General features: G+C 43.7%; 1 protein-coding gene across 2 annotated transcripts in view; it reads left to right on the forward strand.

The window, feature by feature from the left end:
- The window catches only part of col24a1 (collagen type XXIV alpha 1), a 454,588-nt gene that overhangs the window by 165,468 nt on the left and 261,936 nt on the right, over nt 1–27,184 (forward strand). Inside the window, exons 6-8 of one of the 2 annotated variants that reach the window (XM_043698575.2) lie at nt 4,511–4,564; nt 6,658–6,711; nt 25,245–25,289. In XM_043698575.2, coding sequence (XP_043554510.2) covers nt 4,511–4,564; nt 6,658–6,711; nt 25,245–25,289 — 153 coding nt within the window. The remainder of the gene's footprint in view (nt 1–4,510; nt 4,565–6,657; nt 6,712–25,244; nt 25,290–27,184) is intronic. The other variant, XM_043698577.2, reaches the window with a different exon arrangement.

The following is a 27,184-nucleotide window of genomic DNA, read 5'->3' on the forward strand; positions in this document are numbered from 1 at the left end:
CAGCTCTGATCTCCAGCATCTGCAGTCCTCACTTTCTCTTAGACAGGGTAAAGGCATGTTCCCGAGGGCCGGGGTGACTGGGGCTCAAGGTCTAAGGATATGGGATAGGCCATTTACAACAGAGATGAGTTTTCACCCAGAGAGTGGCCAGTCTGTGGAATTCATTCCCACAGGTAGTGGTTGAGACTAAAGCATCAGATATTTTCAAGAAGATACTAGATAAACTTCTTAGGGCTAAAGGGATCAAAGGGTGTGGGGAGAAACTAGGAACAGGGGACTGAGTTGGATGATTAGCCATGATCCTATTGAACGGTGGAGCAGGCTCGAACAGCCGAATGGCCTACTGCTGCTCCTGTTTTCTTTGTTTCCATGGAACCAGGTGGGAGCTGCCGCAGTCAGCAGGACAGACATTGAGAGGTGGAATAATTGATCATTTAAATATTCCAGCTGTCAAGCATCTGCGAGTTCACACAAAAGAAAATATTTCTTGACAGTGTCGTTCCTCTCATAAACTTATTTCCCATAAGGTCAAACCAGAGAAAACAAGCCTCCGGCCAAATACATTTTTCCTTCTTAAGATTAACTGGCATTTTGTTAATTGTGACATTCCTAAGTGAAAGGGGCTCGGTGTGTTTAATTCAACTTCCAACCAAATTCTTTCAAGAGCCAATAATTCAAAAAGTATTGACTACCGAACAAATCCATACAATACCGGCTCACTAAGATTAGATAAAGGATCAAAACATGCCTGGTAGTGGAATATCAGTGAATGCAAAACTCAGTCTGACTCCGTCAATAGCTTATTCGACAGGAGTTCCTTTCAACAGGTGTGAATGCCCTCATTTACATGTCTCAGGGGTCTTATAAACAACAGCTCAAACAAAACTCTGCTGTCCCCAATCATAACTCACACCAATACCTGTTGCCCCAACACCTTTGTGCTGACTGACCTCTGCTGGTTCCCATCTACCGGTGCTGTGTTTTTGAAGGTATCACCTTTATTTGCAGATCCCTCAGTAGCCTCTTGCCTCCCTCTGTATGTAAATGCCTTTAGCCCCTGTCAGCAGTTGGAATACAGCAGTAGGGAGGTTATACTCCAGTTATACAGATATTGTGTGCTTTGGAGGCAGTTCAGAGAAGGTTTCCCAGACTAATATCTGGAACGAGTGGGTAGTTTTTTGAGGAAAGGTTGGATATGACAGGAGAAAGTGAGGTCTGCAGATGCTGGAGATCAAAGTTGAAACTTTATTGCTGGAACAGCACAGCAGGTCAGGCAGCATCCAGGGAACAGGAGATTCGACGTTTCGGGCACAGGCCCTTCTTCAGGATATGACAGGCTTGTATCTGCTAGAGTTCAGAAAACTAAACGGCAACTTGAGTGAAACCTGAGGGGACTTGAAGATGTTGTGAAACTTGAAAGGATTCAGAAAAGATTAACAAGGATGTTGCCAGGGTTGGAGGGTTTGAGCTATCGGGAGAGGCTGAGTGTGTTTTCCCCAGAGTGGCGGAGGCTGAGGGGTAATGTTATAGAAGTTTGTAAAATCATGAGCATAGATAGGATGAATACTCAAGGTCTTTTCCCCAGGAAAGGGGAGTTCAAAGTTAGAGGGCATAGGTTTAGGTGAGAGGGGAAAGATTTAAAAGGGACCTAAGGGGCAATGTTTTCATGCAGAGGGTGGTGTGTGTACGGAAAGAGCTGCCAGAGGAAGTGATGGAGGCTGGTAAAAGGTATTTGGATGGGTATATCAATAGGAAGGGTTTAGAGGGGATATGGGCCACATGCTGCCAAATACAGTTATAGAGTCATAGAGATGTTGTGGTTCTGTTCGCCGAGCTGGGAATTTGTGTTGCAGACGTTTCATCCCTGTCTAGGTGACATCCTCAGTGCTTGGGATCCTCCTGTGAAACGCTTCTGTGATGTTTCCTCCGGCATTTATAGTGGTTTGTCTCTGCCGCTTCGGGTTGTCAGTTCCAGCTGTCCGCTGCAGTGGCCGGTATATTGGGTCCAGGTCGATGTGTTTGTTGATAGAATCTGTGGATGAGTGCCATGCCTCTAGGAATTCCCTGGCTGTTCTCTGTTTGGCTTGTCCTATAATAGTGGTGTTGTCCCAGTCGAACTCATGTTGCTTGTCATAGAGATGTGCAACTCGGAAACAGACCCTTTGGTCCAACTCGTCCATGCTGACCAGATATCCTAAACTAATCTAGTCCCATTTGCCATCATTTGACCCATATCCCTCCAAACCCTTCCTATTCATATATCCATCCAGACGCCTTTTAAATGCTGTAATTGTATCAGCATCCACCACTTCCCCTGGCAACTCGTGAAAATGTTGCCCCTTAGGTCCCTTTTATATCTTTCCCCTTTCACCCTAACCCTAGTTCTGGACTCCCCCACCCCAGGGAAAAGACCATGTCCACTTTTCCTATCCATGCCCATCATGATTTTATAAACCTCTATAATGTCACCCCTCAGCCTCCATTGCTCCAGGGAAAACAGCCTCAGTCTATTCAACCTCTCCATAATAGCACAAAACCCCCAACACTGGCAACATCCTGGTAAATCTTTTCTAAACCCTTTCAAGTTTCACAATATCCTTCGGATAGGAAGGAGACCAGAATTTCAAGCAAGAAACCAGAAGTGTTCCTTTCTTATTTCTCAGTTCCACCCAAATAACTTCCCTGGATGTATTCCCAGGAATATCCTCCCTCAGTAAATAGGACGAGGTTAGTTTAGAATATCTGGTCGGCATGGACAGGTTGTACCAAGGGGTCTCTTTCCCTGCTGTACATCTCTATGATTCTCTGACTCTAAGTTGAAAGATGTTTCCTCTTGTGGTAGAATCTGAAACTAGACATCACTGTTTCGAAATCAGCAATTGCCAGACAGAGATAAGAAGAATTTTTTTGTCTCTCTGTTGGTGATGAGTCTCCAAGAGTCTCTTCCTCCAAAGGTGATCGAAGCAGAATCCTTGAATATTTTTAAGACAGAGGTAGATTCTTGATAAGTAAAGGGACAATAGGGTAGTGGGGTGTAGGTGTGACTGTGGAGTGATCCGATCAGCCATCCTCTTAACTAATGGTGGAATAAGGGACTGAGCAGCCTAATTTGTGTTCTCACAGGTGGGTCTCTGCACTCCTCGAATCCTCACCCATTCAGCCTCCTCGATTTGAATCGCTCCATCATTTGTGGCCATGCTTTTAACTCCTGTACCCTTCTCCCACCCCTGGAATTCTTTCTCTAATCCTCTCTATCTCATTCTCTTTCTCCCTCTCACGTTCTCTTTCTCTGTCATATTGTCTCTGTCTCTTTCTCATTGTTTCTCTCTGTCACATTTTCTCTCTCTCTATCTTATTTTCTCTGTCAAATTCTCTCACTCTGTCACATTCTCTCTCACTCTCTCTGTCCCTCTCTGTTGCATTCTCTGTCTGTGTCACATTCTCTCTCTCTGTCTCATTCCCTCTCCCTATCACATTCTCTCTCCCCCCCGTCGCATTCTCTGTCTTTCATTCTCTCTCTGTCACATTCACTCTCTCTCTTGCTCTCTCTTGTGACGCTCCAGAAATCCTAAATGAGCAAACATTTGATTCTCCGCTATCTCCTGCGATGACTTGGTGTCAGGTTTTCTGTGATTATTGCTCCTTTGGAGCATCTTGGAATGCAATCCTTGGTTAAAGGTACTACAGAAATGCAGGTTGTTGCTCTGTAGTCTGTAAACCGACCAGATTTACCAATCAGAAACGCAGTCTGGATAGACCATGAAGTGTCCTACTGTTATACTTTGTCTGTTTGCGAGAGCTTTCTGACCCATATCCTACAGAACTTTGCCACACCCAGAGGTGATTAAGTATAAACTATCTGTAAGGAGGCGCTATAACAATGCACTCTCCCTTAATCCTTTGCTGTGATGTCAGTCCACACTCAGTGCTCAATCCCAAGGGTAGGATTTTAACCCACAGCCTTCTGACTCACCAGTAGCTAGTGCCAACAAACCTGATGAAGTTGTTTCAACCAGTAAGAAGGGTGCTTTGTTTGAGAATGATTCTCTTAGTTTCAGCCCACTGCTGTACGGTGCACAAAATGCATAACCCCATTGATGAGTAATAGCAAAACATTTTGATGGCTAAGCTTATTTTAATTGAGTTGAATTGAAGCCCTTTAGATGCAAATTCGAGCCTAATGGATGAGCATGTATTTCCATGGCGATGTTAACTTTCCATTTGTTGACTTAATTCTCCAGTGAAGGAGAAACGGGGAAGACAGATGCAATTTGCCTCACATAGATGCTAAATGTCTGAACAAATTAACCTTTCTTTCAACATGTGGATTGTTGCAAACCAGTCATCAATAATTGTGTTATGTTCACGGCAGTACTTACAGTCAGTTATATAGCCACAGTTATTCTCATTGACGATTTGCATTGTCTCATGTTATATCTGATAAGTCACGGTGAGTTGACTTGCCTTCTGTTTGTTTATTATGTTGGTGCGTATATAATTCCTACATTAGGGCCCCAAAGGCGAACCTGGCTTATTCCCCATTAAAGCACCATCTGGCGAACAGGTAAATTGGTCTGGGATCTCGTCTATGTGCTTGTGTCATGGGGAGTCTTCTGTGTAATCATGTCTGTACTGCCCCTCCCTGTCCATCACTGCTCCTTGTCTGCATGGTGCACACTGAGTTACTCTGCTCTTTCGAGGAGAATTGGTTATCAGTGAAGTGAGACTTGCAGAGCCTGGTCAATGTGCATGATTTCAGTGTTGAGCCGTGGTGTTGCAAAGCATCGATGTGTTCTGCATGTCTTGTTTCTGCAGTTGCCATCAGTATTTGATCTGTGTGTGTTTTCTGTTTCACGTGGGTTTGGTTTTGCACGGGCTGACAGGGTGTGGGCAGGGAGTGCTGGAGGGTCTCACTGCTGTCAATTAGCTTTCTGTCTCCTTCTCGCACGAGGTGTTGGGTCTGAGTGATCGTTCCAAGTTGCATGAGATTACTTGGGAGCAGTGGCCTCAACCATTTGTCAGTCAGGCCGGGGTAATCAAACCGGTCACTTTAAACCAGATCAGCACTGGCAGTGAGGAGGTTAGGTACAGGAGGAGGCCATTCAACCCCTTGAACCTATCCCACCATTCAATTAGATTATGTTTGCTTGGGATGTCATCTCTCTTTACTCACCTTAATATCATGTTCCATGACAACTTCAATTGATCTCAATTCTAATTGTTCAGTTCAAGGGAGAGGACACCAGGACTTCTCCAGAAATGCTATTGGATTTATCTCCTGAATGGTGTGGCTCTCATTTTAAAGATTCTCCAGCCACTGTTTTCAATTCAAAACTCCCCCTCCGTCCTCCTCCCTGTCTCCTCTCCCTCCCCGAATCCCTCCCTGTCTCCCCTCCCCATCTCCCCTCCCTGTCCCTCACCCCCTCTCCTTCCCCCTCTCCCTCCCCCTTTCCCTCCCCCTCTCTCCCCCCGTCTCCCTCCACCTCTCCCACCCCATCTCCCTCCCTGTCTCCCCTCCCCATCTCCCTTCCCTGTCTCCACCCACCATCCCGTCTCCCTCCCTGTCTCCCCTCCCCATCTCCCCTCTCCCACCCCCATCTCCCTCCCCATCTCCCCTCCCCATCTCCCTCCCTGTCTCCACCCACCATCCCGTTTCCCTCCACATCTCCCTCTACGTCTCCCATGGACACATAAAATATTATTTTGTTCATCGTTCCCAATGAAGGAGGAGGGAACACTGCTCTCACGTAATCTCCCGAGGAACAATAACCCTGTAGAAAGTGTGGTTTGACATGCTGTTTCAATTTTAACTCATTCAGACTGTGATACGAAATCTTCTTTGACCTGATTTCTCAGGGGTCTCTCATTGTTTAGTCAGTCTTCCTGTAGATGAATCTAGAAGCTCCTTACCAGCACACAGAAGATGTGCTCACCTGAATTATAGGAAGAGTAGGCCATTCAGCCCTTCCACACCTGCTCTGCCATTCATGGCTGATCTGAATGTAGCTTCTTCTTACATTCCTGCCTGCCCTTGGGAAATATGAGCCCATTCAAATGGGGTGGGGGCAGAAGGAGGGGGAGGTCTCTCAAAGACTTCACAGCAAACTGCTGAGGTTTTACCTTGGGAAAGTTGCCTGTGACATGAAGTTGACTCCTCTCGCTCTTTCCCTGTGTTACAGCTGACATCCTCAAACCTTGCAAACTGGTGGGTAACAGCCAGTGTCTCGAGGGGAGGGGGAACAGATGGGTGATGGGAACAACTTCGCATTGTGTCAAACCCAATGGGGAGTATGGATTACAATGAGATCTACGCTCTCATTCTGCCCAGAACAGAGAAGGCAGGAGAAGACCAAAGGTGTTCAACCGAGCACAAAATCATACAACCCGAATAGCGGCTGTTCAGCCCATTGTGCATATTCTAGCTCTTTGGACAAGTTGTCCAATTTACCCCCCTCCTCCTGCTTTATTTCCAATTACCCTGTAACTTTTTCCCTGATATGTTCTCTGAAGTCAGTGTGTTATATAAACCTTCAGCACACACCAACCAGAAGTGATAGTGGAATTCCCTGAAAGTATAAAATATTTAGTTTGACACTTTTGCGTCTCATCTTGTGATTTCTCTCCCTCTCTTTCTCTCTCTCTCTCTCTCACACACAGGGGGAACCAGGTCCCATCGGTCCAGTTGGCCCTCCTGGTCCATCAGGTCAAAAGGTAATAAACTGTTTTTTTGTTCATGAAATATTTTCATCGAGAGTGTGCATTCAAAAACAAACAAAAAACCAAAATATTGGAATGTTTTGAGCCTGGCTTCTTTTGTATATCCGGTGAATTTTAACAGTGTTTTCTTGCAGATAGTGAGTTTTGCTTGCTAAAAGACAGAAAAGTTGAATTTCAACAGGCGATCCTAACCTGCTCAGGGAATTTAAAATGCCAGTGAGCAATGTCATTGTACAGCAATAATTTGAAGTCTGTCCTGGGGGTGTATCTGAAATAAGCAACATTTCCACTTTCAATACATGGCATTCCATTGATGGCACCAGGATCTGTCTGTGACTCTAACCATCTCCTGGTTGAGTTTCCATTTTCTTCACCTTCATAATTCCAAAACCTTGCAGCCTTCTTCCTTATACCTCTCCAGTCCCAGCCACCCATCACTGTCCTGTTCTCAGTAACTGACCTTGGGTGGCATGGTGGCTCAATGGTTAGTACTGCTGCCTCCCAGAACCAGGGTTCAAGTCCCACCTCGGGTGACTGTCTGTGTGGAGCTTGCACAGTCTCCCCGTGTCTGCGTGGGTTTCTTCCAGGTGCTCCGGTTTCCTCTCACAATCCAAAAATATGTAGGTCAGCTGAATTGGCTATTCTAAATTGCCCGTAGTGTGAGGTGCGTTAGTTGGGGTAAAATATATTGTAGGGGAATGGGTCTGGGTGGGTTACTCTTTGGCGGGTTGGTGTGGACTTGTTGGGCTGAATGACCTATTTCCAAACTGTAGGGGTCCTAATCTAATCCTTGTTTTCAGATCCAACCACCTCTGGGATGTCTGTGCTGTATTAATTCCAGCCTTGAGCTTGGTTCTCATTGCTCCACCATTGGCGGCTGAGCTATTGAGCTGCCTAATTCCTAAATCTTTTGAATTCTCTCCCTGGGCCTCTCTCTCACAGGCCGAGAAAGGGATTAAAAGGGAATCCTGGCCTTCATAGATTGTCTTACAGGCAATAAGGACAAGGAAGTTATGACAAGCCTTTTTAAACTACTGCTTCAGCCTTGGCTGGTGTCTGGACCTTCGACATGGCTGAGGAAAGATTTACAAGAATGATGAGGAACTCCCACTCCAGCGCTGGTGAAGAGTCACCTAGACTTGAAACACTAACTTGCTGTCCCTGCCTGGATGCTGTCTGACCCACTGTAAGCTCCAGCATTTGTTGCTTTCAGCTTTGGCAGTGATTGTTAAATCTGCATCGTTCTCTTTGGAGAAGGTAGAGAGGACACTAGTTCAGGGTGGTCAAAATCAGTGCTGGGAAAAAGCCCAAAGAGAGGAGACTCTTTGCTTTAATATTGTTTCTGAGTGCAGGTTTCCTAAGGGAACCACAAGGTAAGGTTGTGTCTCCTCAACATCGTGCCTTCTACCCTTACAGACTGTAGTATCTTGACTGATACTGGGCATTGAGTCATTGAACCACAGAAACATATATCCATAAGGCAAAGTATGCAAGGCAGAGGCAGATTAGTGCCAATTATGGATAGGTCACGGCTGGAGAACTATGTATCGTTGTAGTGCCACAGTTTGAGGAGAAAGTGAGGTCTGCAGATGCTGGAGATCAGAGCTGGAAATGTGTTGCTGGAAAAGCGCAGCAGGTCAGGCAGCATCCAGGGAACAGGAGAATCGACATTTCGGGCATAAGCCCTTCTTCAGGAATTACAGTTTGCCACAGTTTGCTTTGGGTTGAGAGTAGTCTCAGTTCACTAAGACTCCAGGAGGTAGATTATGAGGAGACATTAAATAATGAGGTTTGAATACCCTAGAATATACAAGGTTCTAAAGGAGTTGCTAATGACAGGGGGGACAGCAACAGCCCTGTCAGCTAGCATGTGCCACTTTGATGCTCACCATGATAGTGGCTTGATGACATTGGCTAATACCAAAAACACCTGTGTATAAATCTTCATTCATGGGATGAGGGTATTGCTGATTGGTCCAGTATTTATTGCCTATCCCTCACTGCCCTTGAGAAGAGAGACCGAGGGTTTCAGACATGTAGATCTGTGAAAGTTTTATCATAGGTAGACAAGGAGAGTAAGGAGTTTAGCACACTTGTGTTCATTGTGCGGACAATTGACTATAGGAGTTGGGACGTCACATTGAGATTGTACAGGACATTGTTGAGTCCTCTTCTGGAGTATTGTGTCCAGTTCTGGTTGCTGTTATTGGAAGGATATGATTAAATTGGAGAGATTTGAGAAAATATTGAACAGGATGTTGCAGGGGCTGGAGGGTTTGCGTTATGAGGAGAGGATAGATAAGCTGGAACGTTTCTCACTGGAATGAGCAAAGTTTCCACTTTCAATACAGGCTGGTACAGAAGGTGAAGTCACATAAGATCTGTGGTGAGATGGTATAAGTTGGATTCAGAATTGACTGAGTCATAGATTGTAGTCATAGAAGGCTGATTTTCTGACTGGGGATCTGTGACCAATGGTGGGACATATAAATGATTTGAAGGAGAATGCAGGTGGCCTGATTCTTAAGTTTGCAGATGACACAAAGATTGGGGTTGGCTGCCAGGAGGATTGTTAGGATACAGCAGGATACAGGTAGGCTGGAGACTTGGGTGGAGAAATGGCAGATGGAGTTTAATCCGGACAAATGTGAGGTGATGCATTTTGAAAGATCTAATGCAGGAGGGAAGTATAGAATAAATGGCAGAACTTCATCAGAAATGAAGGGCTTATGCTCAAAATGTCGATTCTCCTGCTCCTTGGACGCTGCCTGACCTGCTATGTTTTTCCAGCACCACACTTTCGACTCTGATCTCCAGCATCTGCAGTCCTCACTTTCTCCTAGAAAAACTGGCAAGTCATGTTGCAGCTGTACAGAACTTTAGTTAGGCCACATTTGGAGTATTGTGTACAGTTCTGGTCGCCACATTTCCAGAAGGATTTGGAGCGGGCACAGAAATGGTTTACCAGGATATTGCTTTCAAAGGTATTAGCTACAGGAAGAGATTGGAGAAACTTGGCTTGTTTTCACGGGAACATCAAAGGATGAGGGGCAGCCTGATAGATGTTTACGAAGATTTGAGAGACATGGATAGAACGGACAGAGTCTTTTACCTAGGGTAGAAATGTCATTTACTAGAGGCAATATGTTTAAGTAAATTTAAAGGCGATATGAGAGGGAAGGTGTTTATGCAGAGGGTGGTAAGTGGCTGGAACGTGCTGCCTGAGGCAGTGGTGGAGGTTAATATTATGGCTGTACCAGACATTGGTAAGGCCACATTTGGAGTACTGCATACAATTCTGGTCACCCTGCTATAGGAAGGATGTTATTAAACTGGAAAGGGTGCAAAAAAGATTGACAAGGATGTTATCGAGACTGGAGAGTTTGAGCAAGAGGGTGAGGCTGGCTAGGCTGAGTCGATTTTCCTTGGAGCGTCAGAGGCTGAGGGGTGACCTTACATACGTTTTGTAAAATCATGAGGGGCACGGATAGAATAAATGAACAAGGGTTTTTTTCTCAAGCTAGGAAAGTCCAAAACAAGAGGGCATAGGTGTAGGGTGAGAGGGGAAAGATTTAAAAGGGACATGAGAGGTAACTTTTTCACACAGCAGGTGGTGCATATATGGAACTAGATGGCAGAGGAACTGAGAGAAGGTGGCACTGTAGCTCAGGGATTAGCACTATGCCTCCCAGCGCCAGGAACGTGGGTTTGATTCCAGCTTTGGGTGACTGTCTGTGTGGAGTTTGCACATTCTCCCCGTGTCTGCGTGGGTTTCCTCCGGGTGCTCCGGTTTCCTCCCACAGTCCAAAGATGTGCAGGTTAGGTGAATTGGCCATGCTAAATCACCTATAGTGTAGGTTAGGTGTATTATTTAGGGGTAAGTGTAGGGAAATAGGTCTGGATGGATGTTCCATCAGAGGGTAAACCCTCCTGCTTAATTTAAATCAGCAACACAGAAAAGATTTATCCTGTGCAGTAATATGTGAAAATTCAAGAGACCAAAAACTATTTAAAGTAAAAATTAACAACTTTATTTCTTAAAAGTATAACAGATAATAATCAATTAACGACTATTCACAACTCCTTCCTCTAACCTATCTTTTACTTTCCCTTCTACAATACTAATCTGATAAAACTCCTTATTAAGGTTTACCAAAATTCAAATTTTCAAAACGAGCCAGATGTTGAATCTTCTCTTTATATCTTCCTTTGTCTTAGATTCATAGAGTCACAGAGATATACAGCATGGAAACAGACCCTTCAGTCCAAGCCAACCAGATATCCCAACCCAATCTCGTCCCACTTGCCAGTACCCGGCCCATATCCCTCCAAACCCTTCCTATTCGTATACCATCCAGATGCCTTTTAAATGTTGCAATTGTACCAGCCTCCACCCCCACTTCCTCTGGCAGCTCATTCCATACACGTACCACCCTCTGTGTGAAAAAGTTGCCCCTTAAGTGTCTTTTATATCTTTCCCCTCTCATCCTAAACCTCTAGTTCTGGACTCCCCCATCCCAGGGGAAAGACCTTGTCTATTTACCCTATCCATGCCCCTCATGATTTTATAAACCTCTCAGGTCACCTCCTTATCCTCCGATGCTCCAGGGAAAACAGCCCCAGCCTATTCAGGCTGTCCCCATAGCTCAAATCCTCCAACACTGGCAATATCCTTATTAATCTTTTCTGGACCCTTTCAAGTTTCACAACATCTTTCCAATAAGAAGGAAACGAGAATTTGCATGCAATATTCCAACAGTGGCCTAACCAATGTCCTGTACAGCCACAACATGACCTCCCAACTCCTGTACTCAATACTCTAACCAATAAAGGAAAGCATACCAAATGCTGCCTTCACTATCCTATCTACCTGTGACTCCACTTTCAAGGAGCTATGAACCTGCACTTCAAGGTCTCTTTGTTCAGCAACACTCCCTAGGACCTTACCATTCTTTTCTTCTTCTTCGGGATTTCTGTTTCACAGGTTACTGATCAATAAAGGTACCTTTAAAAGAGCTATTCTCTGGGCAGTCTGCAGATGCTGGTGGCTTGTCAGTTCTCCTCCTAACGGTTCAATTTTCCCCGGTCTTATACCCTTAAGCATTGGATTGTGTCATTGGCTTTTAAGATTGTCAATATACTAAATTCATACTTGGAGTTTGCTATTTTTCAGGGTATAATTTCAACTGATTGGCTAATTCAAACTTGTTTTGTCATCTCCAGGCACCCAGCTAATCGAGTTGTTTGATCAAATGTTACATTGTATCTTGATCAGAGCACTTGGTGCTGTCAGGTAGTTCTGCTAGATTTTAACTCTCTTAAAGGTACAGTACACCCACATTTTCATAACACCTCCCCCCTTAAGAAAAAATGAACCATCAGAATGAAAAGATGTCTTCTTTTTTCTATTCTTCAAACACATTACCGAAACATACCGATCTTTAATCTAAGTTCACTTTAACTTCTTCCCATATAACTATATAAATTAAGTAAATACAAATCTCATCTAAACTTTATCAGTTAAACACGTGATAATGCATCTGCGATTACATTCTTACGACCTACAACATGTATGATTTTTAAATTAAAAGTCTATAACATAAGACTCCAACAAAATAGTCTCATATTCTTGTCTTTAAAGCATTCTAAGAATGTAGGAGGATTGTGATGCGTGTACACAACCGTCCCCGATACGTTGTTCTTGACATACATGTTAAAATGGCCTGTACCAAACTCAATCGTTCCTTTTCGATTGTGGAGTATTTCCTCTGGTGGATGCTGACTTTCTTTGAAAAGTAACCACCTGGCAGTTCAATCCTATCATCATCTTCCTGTAGCAGTACAGCTCCAACTCCTACGTCACTAGCATCAATGGCGGCTTTAAAAAGGTTTTGAAAAGTTTGGTGTAGCTAAAACTGGTTTGGTGGTTAATATGGTTTTCAAATGGCCAAATTCCTCCTGGCATTGTTCTGTCCACCGAAACTTTGTATTCTTCTTCAGCAAATCGGTTAATGGTGCCATTGCTGAAGTTTGGAACAAACTTCCGATAGAATCCGATGAGTCCTAAGAATCGAAGCACCTCTTTCTTCGAGGTTGGTCATGGAAATTCCTCGATGGCCTTTGTCTTTTCATTCCGCAGGGTCAACTTTCCATGACCGATGTTATGTCACCTCTGCTTTCACAAATTCCGTTTTATTTAAGTATATCACCAGTTTTGCTTCTCGAAGTCATTCAAAGAGCCCTGCCAACTGTACCATGTGATCTTTCCAGGACTTACTAAAGATCACGACATCGTCCAAACAGACAGCACAGTTTGTAAACCCAGCCACAACTCTGTTCATGAGTCTTTGGAATGTTGGGGGGTGCATTCTTCATTCCAAAGGCATCACTTTAAACTGATATAGCCCATTTGGGGTTACAAATGCAGAACTTACTTTCACCGTCTCTGATAAAGGCACCTGCCAGTAACCAAGCATTAAGTCCAACTTGGTGATGTAACTGGCTTGTCTGACTTTCTTGATACAGTCCCCCAATCTCGGAATTGGATATGAGTCCGATTTTATAACAGCATTGACCTTCCGATAATCCATGCAGAAACATTGAGTCCTGTCCGGTTTGAGAACTAAGACGATCGGCGAACTCCACTCGCTCTGGCTCGGTTCGATGATGTCCTCATTGAGCATGGCCTCCACCCCCATCTACACCTGTCTGGCTTTGAAAGGATTAAGTCGAGAGGGGTGTTGTTGTATCAGAGCAGTATTCCCTATGTCTACTTCATGTATAATAGCATTCGTCCTCCCCATCTGATTCTTACATATGTCCTTATTCTGCAGTAACAAGTCTTTCAACTGCATTCTATGCTCCTGAGACAGATACCTTACTAACCTATCCCACTCCTCAAGGGCTTCTTCATTTTTAAATCTATTTTGAGGCACATCAAAATCCGTATCATCTGGATTTGATTCCTCACTCTGAGGGGCAGTAACTAACACCTGTTTCTCCAGTTCTTTCTCTCTAGTATAATACGGTTTCAACATGTTCACATAACATACATGATACCTTTTTTTCTATCTGGTATCTTTACTAGATAGTTCACCTGACTCAACGTTTTCTCAGTTTGATAGGGACCATTAAACCTGGCTTTGAAGGGATCTCCTATCACTGGTAACAGTACTAACACGTCATCCCCTTGGGAAAACGTCCGAGCCTCAGAGCTTTTATCTGCCACCTGCTTCATTCTACACTGTGCCCTCTTTAGGTGCTGTTTAGCTAACTCACCTATTCGATTTAATCTCTCCCTCACCTCCAATACATAATCTAAGTGTGAAATCTCTGGCATTGGTCCTGTCAATTTGTCTTTAATTAATTTCAAAGGGCCTCTCAGTCATGACTGAACATTAACTCGAAAGGAGTGAACTGAGTAGATTCATTTGTTGCATCTCTAATGGTAAACAATACGAATGGGATACCTTTATCCCAATCATTCAGGTAATCCTGACAGTATGCTCCCAAAATGATCTTCAAGGTCTGATGCCATCTTTCTAAAGCTCCCTGGGATTCAGGATGATATGCACTGGATTTAAAGTGCTGTACACCTAAGCTATCCATAACCTCCTTAAACAGCCTAGCAGTAAAATGTGACCCTTGGTCCAACTGAATCTCTCTGGGTAGCCCATACCATGTGAAGAAAGTTACTACCCTTTTTGCTTTGATACTCCATAGTGGAATTGCCTCTGGAGATCTGGTAGACACATCCATTATGGTTAACCAGTGCTGGTTCCCACTGGTAGTTCTCAGGAGGGGATCTACACAATCAATTATGACCCACGTGAACGGGTCTTCAAATGCAGGAATTGGCAGCAAAGGTGCTGGTTTTATTTCCGACTGTGGCTAATCCTACAATTTGGCATGTATGACAGATAGAACAAAAGTTAAACACATCCTTGTGCATTCCAGGACAATAAAAATGTTTTTGAATCTTAACCTGAATCTTTCATACTCCTAGGTGACCTCCTACAGGTAGCTCATGTGCTACCGTAACACTTCCTGTCTGTATGCTACTGGCAACACAATCTGGTGCACTTCAGCCCATTTCTCCTCTGCACTAACCTGCCGTGGTCTCCATTTCCACCTTAGGATTCTATCTTTCAGATAATAACCTTCTGGAATATTCTCTGCCTCCTTTTCAGAGTACACATCCACAGATATATCTTTTATCATCTTGTCTTGCTTTTACAAGTTCCTTAGTCTTTCAGGACTAAACACTTCTGTCTGACCCTCTGCCTGTTCAGATTTTTTCTACACCATTACGTCAAACAGAGTGTCTGTTAACTGAACCTCAACTCCTTCATCTTTCCCTTTTCACTTTGCGACTTATGATAGGGGGATCTGCTTACCACACAGTGTGGGGAAATACTAGGATATTTCTGTTTTATTGCTCAGTTTTTTAGTCTTCCTTGGGCTTCTCCACAACAAGGAGTGTCACTCCCATCTTGGATCCTGTGAAATCATTTCCAAGAACAAACTGAATTCCTGGAACTGACAGTTGATCAATCATTCCTCCTGTAACTTCCCCAGTCTTGAGTTGGCGTTCCAACTTGATCTTACATAGGGGAACGCTAAATTTCTGCTCATCTATCCCACAGATCAGATAACAGATCAGATAGATCTCTCGGATAACAGATCAGAAAGAGTGTTAATTCGCTCATCCCTTACTATCAGTGACTGGTTAGATCCTGTATCTCTCAAAATTCTAACCTCTTGTCCTTCTCCCCCTGTTCTTTCTGAGTAAACGTTACCTACAGAGGTGAATTCTCCGAAGAGATCAGGTAGTAACTCCATACCCAGCCCCTGTCCAGGCTGTGCACTCTCCTGCAGCTCCTTTACTACCTTCACTAACGCCACTGGCTGAGCTTATTTTATCACATCTTTTCCCACAATGCCTTTCTTTAACGACTAGCACTGTGACTTTACATGTCCCACTTTACCCCAGTGGAAACACCTGAGGCCTTTCACCTCCTTTCCATCCTTTTGGGCTTCTTTTTTATCCTGTGGTAAATTCTTACCAGTGATTGCTACTCTTGGTTTCATAGTGTAGGATCTCCCCTTCTCCCAACTTCTATCCCTCACAGGACGAAATTCTGGCCAGAAGCTTGTCTTATGCGCCAACATGTACTCATCTGCTAATTCTGCTGCCGTTCTTCCTGGACTTTCTGTTCCTCCACGTGAATTCTTACCATCTTTGGAAGTGAGGTTTTAAACTCCTCCAGCAGAATAATCTCTTTTAGAGCCTCAAGGTCTTCGCTATTTTAAAGCCCGCATCTATTGATCAAAATGACTATGTTTAATGTTTGTGAACTCAACATAAGTCTGACCTGGTTCCTTCTTTATGTTTCTGAACCGCTGTCTATATGCTTCTGGTACCAATTCATAAGCACTTAAAATAGCCTGTTTAGCCTCTTCATAATCTCTTGACCCCTCATCTGACAGCACAGCAAATACCTCACTGGCTCTGCCTTCCAGTCTAGTCTGAAATAGCATTACCCATAAATCCTCGGATCATTCCATCTGCCGAGCCAAATTAAATTAAATTTCAAATTAAATAAAGAAACCTTCAACATCTTTCTCATCAAAATGTGGCAGAGTTTTGACATATTTGTATCTATCTCTACCTTCTCTTTTAATTTCCATCCTGTTAATTTGACTTTGTGACTAAATCGCATCTTCTCAAGTTCAAATTCTCTCTCTTTTTGTCTCTTCCTTTCTTCTCTCTCTCTTTGCTCAGCCAAGAACCTTCTCTCTCTCTTTTTCCTCTCTCTTTGTTTATCTTCTAACTCCATTTTCCTCAATTGTAATTTAAGTTTTTCTACCTCGCCTGCACTTGTCTGTTTCTCTGGCATACCTAAGTGTTTGAGTAATTCCCTTACAATTACAGCTTTACTTTTCCCTTGATTAAACCCAAATCTAATTTCTTTGCTAATTCTAGAAGTATGGCCTTTTTCTTTCCTTCTAAACTGCCTTGGTAAATTTGAGAATCATCTTCAAATCCCAAAACCTCTTTAGCAATTTTAAGAGCCACTTCTCCCACTTTTAATTTAATCAATCACAAGTCACCAAAATTAAACAAATTGCCTCACCTAAGTTTTATTTAAAGATTTAGGACACTAGCTTACAAGTGTTTAAATCTACTGGGATCGTATCTGTTCAAATCTGTCCAAATCTCAGACTGGATCTGTCTAAACCTGTCTAATCATGGACCTGAAACCCCAAACTGTTATGTACTGGGGTAAACCCTCCTGCTTAATTTAAAACTGCAACACAGAAAAGAGTTTCCCTGTGCAGTAATCTGTGAAAATTCAAGAGGCCAAGAACTGTTTAAAGTCAAAAATTAACAACTTTATTTCTTAAAGTATAACAGAGAATAATCACCTGACAATTATTCACAACTCCTTCCTTTAACCTATCTTTTACTTTCCCTTCTACAATACTAGCCCAATAAAACCCCCGATTAAGATTTACCAAAATTCAAATTTTCAAAACCAGCCAGATGTCGAATCTTCTCTTTATATCTTTCTCTGTCTTCTTTTCTTCTTCTTAGGGATTTCTGTTTCACAGGTTACTGATCAATAAAGGTACCTTTAAGAGAGCTATTCTCTGGGCTGTCTGCAGATGCTGATGGCTTGGCAGTTCTCCTCTTAACTGTTCAATGTTTCCTAGTCTTATGCCTCCAAAGCATCGGATTGTGCCATTGGTTTTTAATGTTGGCAATATACTCAATTCAAACTTGATTGGAGTTTGGTATTTTTCGGGATATAATTTAAACTGATTGGCCTAATCTGAATTTGTTTTGTCATCTCCAAGCAACTAGCTAATTGAATTTTCAACCAAATGTTATATTATACCTTGATCAGAACACTTGGTGCTGTGTCAGGTGGTTCTACTAGCTTTTAACTCTCTTAAAGGTACAATATGTCCACATCTTCATAACAGTGGATTACTCTTTGGAGCGTCAGTGTGGACTTGTTGGGCCAGATGGCCTGTTTCCATACTGTAGGGATTCTGTGATTCTATGAGGTGAGTACAATGACAACATTTAAAAGATATTTGGACGGTACAGGGTTAGGAAAGATAAGAGAGACAGGGGACAAATGCAGACAAATAGGACTGGTTCAGTTTGAGAAACTTGGAGGAGTGAACCAAGGGTTCTGTTTCTGTATTACATGGCTCTGTGACTCTACAACAGCAATGTTTAACAGGCACCTTGACAGATATATAACTAGGCAGGGAATAGAGGGATTTGGACCATCTAGAGGCAAAGGTTAGTTCCAAAAGGCACCATGTGTCAGTGTACTCTCGTTGGGCCAAAGGGCCTGTTCCTGTGCTGTTCTATTCCGAGTGCAAGATGAGAAGCTTTGAGATTATTTTCAGCAAAATTCAAATGATATTCCAGCTAATAACTAAATGGAAGTATCTTCCTGCATATTTCTTCATCATGCCTTACTCTTTACCATTTGCTTGAAAACTAAATAAAGTTTCTGTTGAATATTTATCAAAGTGATAATCTTTGACATTTAATTTGTGACAAAGTTCACTGCTGCATGATATGCCCACATCTCATTTTGAGTGAGACATAAGGAGGCAACTATTCTTTAGGCCTTGATGATATGTTGATTAAATATACAGCGAAATAATTGTTGTTCAGGGATCATTAGTCAGACATTGCCTTCTGTGTCACAAACTCTGTTCCAATGTCACCAACTCTATCTCATTTCCTGGCTCCTGTCTTCAAGGGGCTCAGTGTCTAATTCATATTTGATGCTGTTCAGTGGAATATTTCCCAGGCTCATTGCTGGAATGAGTGAGTTGTTTTATGGGGGAAGGTTGTACAGACAGAGTCTGTCACTGTAACTGGAGTTTAGAATAGTCAGAGGTGAATTTATGGAAATATCTAGTATCCTGAGGGGTGATGACAGGATGGGTGTGGAGAGAATGTTTCCTTTTGGGGGGGAATCTAGAAAGCGCTGTTTAGGAAGCAGGAGTTGTCCATTTAAGGCAGAGATGAGGAGAATTGCTTTCTAACAGAGAGTCATGCGTGTTTCAAACAATGCTTCCACCACCTTTGAGCACGAGAGAGTTTGACTATTTTTATGATGAAGGTGGACATATTCTAGCTAAGCTTGGAGGCTGTCATAACTCAGGACTCCTGACTGGAAAGGATTATTTATTGTTGAGCACCATAATAGAGCTACCACTCATGGTGTACATAGACTAATCCAAACCCGGGCCAGACATGCTGCAGATCCATCCCTGGGTCTGCTTTGTAAAGGGCTCATTTTATGAGGTGAATGGGCAATTCGAGTCTGCTCTGCCATTCAGTGAGTTCATGGCTGATCTGGTAATTCTCAATTCCATTTTCCTGCCTTTCCCCCATAACCCTTGAACCCCTTACAGATTAAAAATCTGTCTATCTTAGCCTTGAAAATATTTAATGATCCAGCCCAACAGCCTTCTGTGGTAACCAAGCCCACAGATTCACTCCCCACTAAGTGAAGAAATTCCTCCTCATGAATGCTACCCCTCACTGCACCCTTTGGCCCTAGTCTCTCCCACACGGGGAAACAACCTTTCCACATCGATCTTGTTAAGTCCCCTAAGAATTTTAATAAAGTTACCTCTCGTGGGTACTGGCCCAACATACTCAATCTCTCCTCAAAGGACATTCAGAGTCAAAGAGTGTGTGGTGCTAGAAAAGCACAGCAGGTCAGGCAGCATCTGAGTAGCAGGAGAGTCGACATTTGAGGCATAAGTCCTTCATCAGGAAATAGCCTCATTCCTGATGAACAGCTTATGCCCAAAATGTCAACTCTCCTGTTCCTCAGATGCTACCTGACCTGCTGTGCTTTTCCAGCACCACGCACTCTTTGACTCTGATCTTCCGCACCCGCAATCATCACTTTCACAAAGGATATTCTCTCCATCCACAGAATCAGCTGAGTGAACCCTCAATGACAGTATATCTCTTCACAAACAAGAACACAGATTGCTGGAAAAACTCAGCAGGTCTGGCAGTATCTGTGCAGAGAAATCAGAGTGAACACTTCAGGCCCGGTGACCCTTCCTCAGAACTTTACCAAAGTTTGGTATATCTCATATTGGATAAGTTACCCAAAACTGTTCACAGTATTCCGCTGCCTTGTACAGATTTAGCAAAACTTCCTTATGTTTATATTCCATTCCCTTTGAAATCAAGGCCAACATTCCATTTGCCTTCCCTGTTACCCACTGAAGTTGGATGTTAGGTATTAGTGACTTCTACTGAAGACTCCCAAATCCCCCTTCAACACCCTTCACTAGCCTAGACCCTCCAACCTAATCCCATCGCTGTAATCGCCTTGTCCCTGGAACCGTTCTTGTAAACCTCCTCTGACCCCTTGTTCCCTCCTCAAAGTATGGTGACCAGAGCTGGATGCAATACCGTAGTTGTGCTTTGGCTAGTGTTTTACTAAGGTTTAGTATTAACTTCAGAAACAAAAACAGAAATTGTTGGGGAAACTCAGCAGGTCTGGTAGCATCGGTGAAGAAGAAGCAGAGTTTGTGTTTTGAGTTCAGTGATCCTTCTTCAGAACAGACAGAGCCTTCCACACATACTGCCAGACCTGCTAAGTTTCTCCAACAATGTCTGTTTTTGTTTCTGATTTCCAACAGCTGTGGTTCTTTGTTGTTTTCAGTTCAGTGTTAACTTCCCTGACTTTATTTGTCAAGCTCCTCGGTTGAGGGATCTGGTGCTTCATCGCTCCAAACTGCAAACAAATAAACTAATTAACATCAGAGGTAGGCCATTCAGCTGGCCAAGCACATTCCAACACTGGTTAAGATCAGGGCAGATGCATCCAACTATCACCATCCCACAACCTTTCCCCCAGCACGCCCCTCCTCCCATTTATTTCTGAGCTCCCTTCCCCCTCCCCAGTCCTGATGAAGTGTCCTGACCTGAAACATCAACTTTCCTGCATCTCTGATGCTGTCTGAACTGCTGTGCTCTTCCAGCTCCACTATAAATCGATGCTGAACATCCAGCATCTGCACCCCTCACTATCTCCAATGATATCAGGGCAGATCTGATTGTAACACAAATCCACACCTGCTCCCGAGAACCTTTCACACACTTTGTCTTCAAGAACCTATCTATCTCTGCCAAAGAATATTCAAAGGCTCTGCACCCATTGCCTTTTGAGAAAGAAAATTCCAAAGACCCACGCCCCTTTGAGGGAAAATAACCACTTTTCATCTCCGTCTTAGATGGATAACTCTTAGTTTTTATACAGTGGCTCAATTTCTAAGTGAGCTTGTTAATTTGAAGGACATTATTAAACTAAATGTAGTCTAAATTATCTTATGGATTTGTTTTTCACTTTCTGGAGAGGTAAAAGAAGGTTTGGCGTTCAGACAAAGTGCTGGGAATACAGAGCAGGTCGGGTAGCCATTGCAGAGAGAGAAACCGAGTAAGTCTTTCAGCTCAGTGGCTTTATCACAGAGCACCAGGAGTGATTTGTCAGGGCAGCAAACCAGAAGGTTAACTCCAAGGTGACAAACCGGTGATACTTCCATTGTTTCTCTCTCACACAGGTGGGTATTTCCAGTGTTTAGTTCAGATTTGCAGCATCTGCAAGATTCTGTGATGATTGAGTATTTGCGAGGGCTGTATGTTTAGCTTCAGTGTTGGCTTTCCCTGCTTAGTTGTCCAGATAAATAATCTATGACTGAACATTTGGAGTGGGAATGCATAATGGATTGAACTGTCTCCAGCTTTTATTCCTAATTACCGAAGCCCTCTCTTTCCAGGATTCTCACTGTCACACCGGCACGGTGGCACAGTGGTTAGCACTGCTGCCTCACAGCGCCTGAGACCCGGGTTCAATTCCCGCCTCAGGCGACTGACTGTGTGGAGTTTGCACGTTCTCCCCGTGTCTGCGTGGGTTTCCTCCGGGTGCTCCGGTTTCCTCCCACAGTCCAAAAAAGATGTGCAAGGTCAGGTGAATTGGCCATGCTAAATTGCCCGTAGTGTTAGGTAAGGGGTAAATGTAGGGGTATGGGTGGGTTTCGCTTCGGCGGGTCGGTGTGGACTTGTTGGGCCGAAGGGCCTGTTTCCACACTGTAATGTAATCTAATCTAATGTAATCTAATCTAATCTAATCTATTTAATAAATAAAGGAACATTGGATCGAGCTGGGGAAAGAGAACATTGAAAGAGTTCTCCACTCTTCTCACAGTGATTTCACCGACAAGATTTCCACTTGCAGGCAATCCAAAACTAGGGGCCATAAATATAAAATGTTCATTAAAATCCAATCAGGAATTCAGGAGAAACCACTTTCCTCAGAAAGTGAAGAGGAGGTGGAACTCACTCCCACAGGGAGTGGTCAAAGTGATTTAAAGTGATCTGCACATGAAGCAAGCATGATGTGGGGAAAATATTTAAGCCAGTGAGTAGTTCAGTGATGGAGTGCACTGCCCTGAATGTGGTGAAGGTTCAACTGAGGCACTGGAGGGAATTGGATGCTCATTTGGATGGAAATAGAGCACAGAGATATCGGGGAAAAAGGAGGAGATTGGCGCTATAGAATAGAAACAGCGCAGACATCAGTGATCTCCTTCTGCACTGTAATAATTCTATGATTCTGTGAATGTTTTTGATGCATTTTAGAGGAACCAAGTTAACACTACACCTCACTGAGTCGGCATACTGGAAATCAGGCCCCACTGTTTGAAAAAAGTTAAAGCATTTTAAAAGTCTACAGGATTCCCCACTTTCCCTGACTTAGGTTGAGAGAAAACATGGGCTTGATTTTGTAGTTAACAAGAATTACTATTTATTACAAGTGAATAACTCTACCTATTGGTAAATAATAATGAATTACTGGCAAAAAAAACTCTATTAATTAAAACTCCAATCCTTTTACAAGCTCCCCCTTTACGCACAGACAAGAAAAAAAGTGTAGGTGTTATGGGTGGGAGGAAAGGCTGGGAAAGCAGTTCAGTCATTCCTGGATTTAAGGGTTTGCAGAGATGGTTCATTTGCTGGTTATAACCCCACTTCCTGGTCTTCCATCTGCAGATGCTGTCACTGGTTTGGTAGGATGTACACAGTGAGGCTCACTCACATTTATAAAAGGTCTCTGACATATTAATTAAAAGTCACAGCTTATAGAAATTGCTGTAGGGGAAAAAAAAGCTGCTATTCTTCCAAGTTAAGGTGGCTTTTAGTGCAGCGAACTGAGAGGTCTGATGGTCTTCACTATGTCTTGTTCACAGCATCAAGATGTGTGATTGGTTTCCGGAGCCATTAGCAGGCAGAAGGTGTTTGTCATCAATAACTGGTCACTAGTCCACAGCGAATCAGTTGCTCGTACCAACCACAGCTGTACCTATACACAGCCCCCTGGCTCTAGCTCATCTGCGCACTGCACTTCAGTTACTGCTGGAACCAGTAGCTGTGTAAATAGTACTCACAATGAGCGTCAGGCTGTTTGTTTTCAAAACATACACCAATCCTTGGTTTTAAAACCTTTCTCGTTTCAGTCCACAATCAAAAATACAGAAAAATAAAAAGATACAGTGTCTAAAAAACAAGAGGGAGAGAGGGGGACAGATGGTTGTGATGATAGGGTGAGATGAAGCAGGGCTGAGAGAAGGCTCTTCTGAAGTAGCTATCTCAGCCTGGACTAATAGTGTGACTGTGCTGGGAAATTCTCTGTAATTGTTGGAGTTATTTGCGACTACAGACACGTGACAACTGCGTACAAGAGCACAAGGCAAGGAGATTAGGTTAAGTGTCTTCGCAGTCACTGGTCATGCCGTCCAGTAGGAAGATTGTGGATCCCTGCATCTAGGGGAGGGTGTCAGGACCTGAGAGACAATACAAAGGAGATTTACCAGAATGCTGCTGGAGATTTCTGTTCTGAGGGAGGCTGGAGAAACTGTGAATGTTCCCTTTTGGAGCAGGGAAGGTGAAGAGGAGATCGAATCGTGTCGGTCAAAATCATGATGAGTTTTGTTTGGACAAATCAGGTGAAAGTATTTCCAGTGACAGGAATGTCCAGGGGAGACAGATTGAAGGGAATTGGGAAAAGAGCCAGAGGGCAAGATGAGGATTTTCTTTTTATCTGGAATACGTTGCCTTAAAGGGTGCTACAAATAGCTTCAATCATAAATTTTGAAAGAGAATTTGATAAACGCTTGACAGAGAAACCCCTTAGAGGGTGATCAGGAAAGAATAGGAAGAGAGAGCCTTATTGGATAAATCTTTCATAGGCACAGTAGGTCAAATGGCATCATTCTGTGCTGTCATTTTTAATTCTACATATTTTTGTTCAATTGTATTATGACCTTGCAGTATTTGGCAAAATATAGAGAAAGAGATTGCTTGAAAGGGTGTGTAATTCTGCTTTGAATAAATGTGCCCCTTTTTAAAATCTTCTCAGGCAAATATTTTAATTACAGAGGATATGTGAGGGTGGCACAAGGAAGGTGGGCATGCCGTAGTAGCAGGTCAATGTTGCTGCAGGCAGAGAGATTTGGGTTCAAGGTTAGCTAGATGGACGTCATAGAATAGGAGTTCTAATTGGGGCTGTTGATCTGGTCCAATCAGGGAGTCCTGGCTGACAGATATAAACAGGACTGTTGCGGGGAGTGGAGTGCATTATTTCTCCCTCCAACTCTATTTTGATTTAGTCCCTGCCCTCCCCTTCACTGTTTTGATCACATGGCATTGCCCTTTTTTTGTGAAGGGCAGTGCTTGTCACTGGCCACCCAGGTGTTTTCCTATCTTCCTGGTGGTGGAATTTGAATAAAGATTCGTGCACTTTGTGTCTTTCACTGTGTCTCACACCTGCACACACACACCATGGGTGCTGGGGATAAAAAAAAATAGAAAAAAAAATAAACAGGAGTGTTGCGGGGAGTGGAGTGCATTATTTCTCCCTCCAACTCTATTTTGATTTAGTCCCTGCCCTCCCCTTCACTGTTTTGATCACATGGCCTTGCCCTTTGATGTGAAGGGCAGTGCTTGTCACTGGCCACTCGGGTGTTTTCCTATCTTCCTGGTGGTGGAAATTGAATAAAGATTCGTGCACCTTGTGTCTCTCACTGTGTCTCACACCTGCACACACACACCATGGGTGCTGGGGAAAAAAAAGCACTACCGCACTTAGGTGGTAGTGTGGGGGTTTAATATAAAAAAAAATTTAACCAGCTGGCCAGTATTGCCCTTAGATAAAAAAAATAAACAGGAGTGTTTCTGTTCACTCTGAAAGCCTGCTCTGAGGGAGCTGGATCAGTGTCAAGAACTTTCCACGTGTAACTAAAGGGTCTGATGAACATTGAAAAAACAAGTGAATTAAATTTGCATCTTCAATGACTCCCTGATATTAACTACACTGTGGAATTGATTTGGGTTGTTGGCACATTGTGTTAAGTTTCACTGTCTGGTCATGAAAGACATTTCATTTTTTCTAATATTTCTCTTTCAGGGTTCCAAAGGATATCCAGGGGCACTTGGCCCTCCAGGGGAACGTGTAAGTAATGTCCTTCTCCTTCGTCCTGTCATGTGATCACTTGTTATTTCTCAGGTGGTGGATTTTTAAGTTGCTGTTCCCCAAGCTGCTGCCCATATTCTAACTCACCCTCAGCCCTGTCTTTCGATCACTCCTTTGATCAGTGAATGGGGAAAGGCAGGCAAGTGGAGTTGAGGATTATCAGGTCAGCCGTGATCTCATTGAGTGGTGGAGAGGACTCAATGGGCTGAATGGCCTTGTTAGGATGCCAATGTTAGGATCTGGCAGGTTTTTGACTGAGGTCTCCACAAGGCTCCTCAGCTGTCCTTCCCATCACCTCCACCAGGCATTGACTCTATCCCATTGCCTTCCTTCCCTTGTCCCACTGAAGGCCCAGACATGGCCAATTCAGCTCAGAGCTAGGCCATTCTCCATCCTGGCCCCCAGTAAGGAGGGATTGTCTTATGATCAAAGGTTAAACAGGTTGGGACTCTACTCCCTGGAGTTTAGAAGCATGGGCGGTGATCTCATTGAAACATATCAGATTCTTAAGGGGCTTGACAGGGTCAATGCTGAGAGAGTGCTTCCCCTCATGGGAGAGTATAGGACCTGGGGATATATTCTCAGAATAAAGGACCACTGATTTAAGTTGGAAATGAGGAGGAATTTCTTCTCTCAGATGGTTATGAGTCTTTAGAACTCCCTGTCACAGAGAGCTGTGGGGGCAGAGTCCTTGTGTATATTTAAGGTAGACAGAGAGAGATTCTCAATCAGTTGGGAAATCAAGGGTTCCAGGGAAAAGGCAGGAAATTGGATGTAAGATACTAAATGCTGGGTTTCCTCTGATAGTCCAAAGATGTGCAGGTTAGTGAATTGGCCATGGGAAATGCAGGGTTCAGTGATACATTCAGAGCCTGGGTCTGGGTAGAATGCTCCTCACAGGGTTAGTGAAAAATCAATGGCCTGTTTACATACTTTAGGGATTCTATTGAATGGTGAAGCAGGCTCGAGGGGCTGAACAGCCTCCTCCTGGAGTATGGTGTTGACCAACAGGAATAGTTCAGGGAGCTGGGAGGAACTCTGACAGACCAGGTCCCTGAGGGGAAGGTAGGGTCATGGAAGAAGAGGTGGGAGCAGTCTCTTGGCTGTCCTTACCTGGTCTGGCCTACATTTGACTCCAGACCCACAGCAAATGAAAACAGAAATGGCTTGTGAAACTCAGCAGGTTTGGCAACATCTGAGTTAACGTTTGAGTCCATTGAGCCTTTTAGATTAGATTCCCTACAGTATGGAAACAGGTCCTTTGGCCTAACAAGTCCACACCGACCCTCCGAAGAGTAACTCACCCAGACTCATTCCCCTACATTTACCCCTGGCTAATGCACATAACACTACGGGCAATTTAGCATGGCCAATTCACCTGACCTGCACATCTTTGGACTGTGAGAGGAAACTGGAGCACCCGGAGGAAACCCACGCAGACACGGGGAGAATGTGCAAACTCCACACAGACAGTCACCCGAGGCTGGAATCGAACCCACATCCCTGGCGCTGTGAGGCAGCAGTGCTAACCATTGAACTGCCCTTCTTCAGTGCTGACTCTTAACTAGGCAATTACGGATGGAAAATAAATGCTGGCCCAGCCAGCGTTGCCCACATCCCATGGACAAACTTTTTAAAAACTCTCCCCACTCGCTGGGGAAGGACGTTGCCCTTATATTTCTGATTGGATTCATTCATGATAAGGAATCCTGCAGCAAGTAACTCACCTCCTGACTCCCCAAAGTCCTGCCCACCATCTACAAGGCACAGGTCAGGAGTGTGATAGATTATTCCCCACTTGCCTGGATGGGTGCACCTCCAACTCACCACCAGCTTCTCAAGGACAACTAGGAACAGGCAATAAATACTGTGAC

Source organism: Chiloscyllium plagiosum, unplaced genomic scaffold (assembly GCF_037043375.1).
Source record: "Chiloscyllium plagiosum isolate Xiang-an unplaced genomic scaffold, Cpla_swu_hap1 HiC_scaffold_9, whole genome shotgun sequence".
NCBI classification, from domain to species: domain Eukaryota; kingdom Metazoa; phylum Chordata; class Chondrichthyes; order Orectolobiformes; family Hemiscylliidae; genus Chiloscyllium; species Chiloscyllium plagiosum.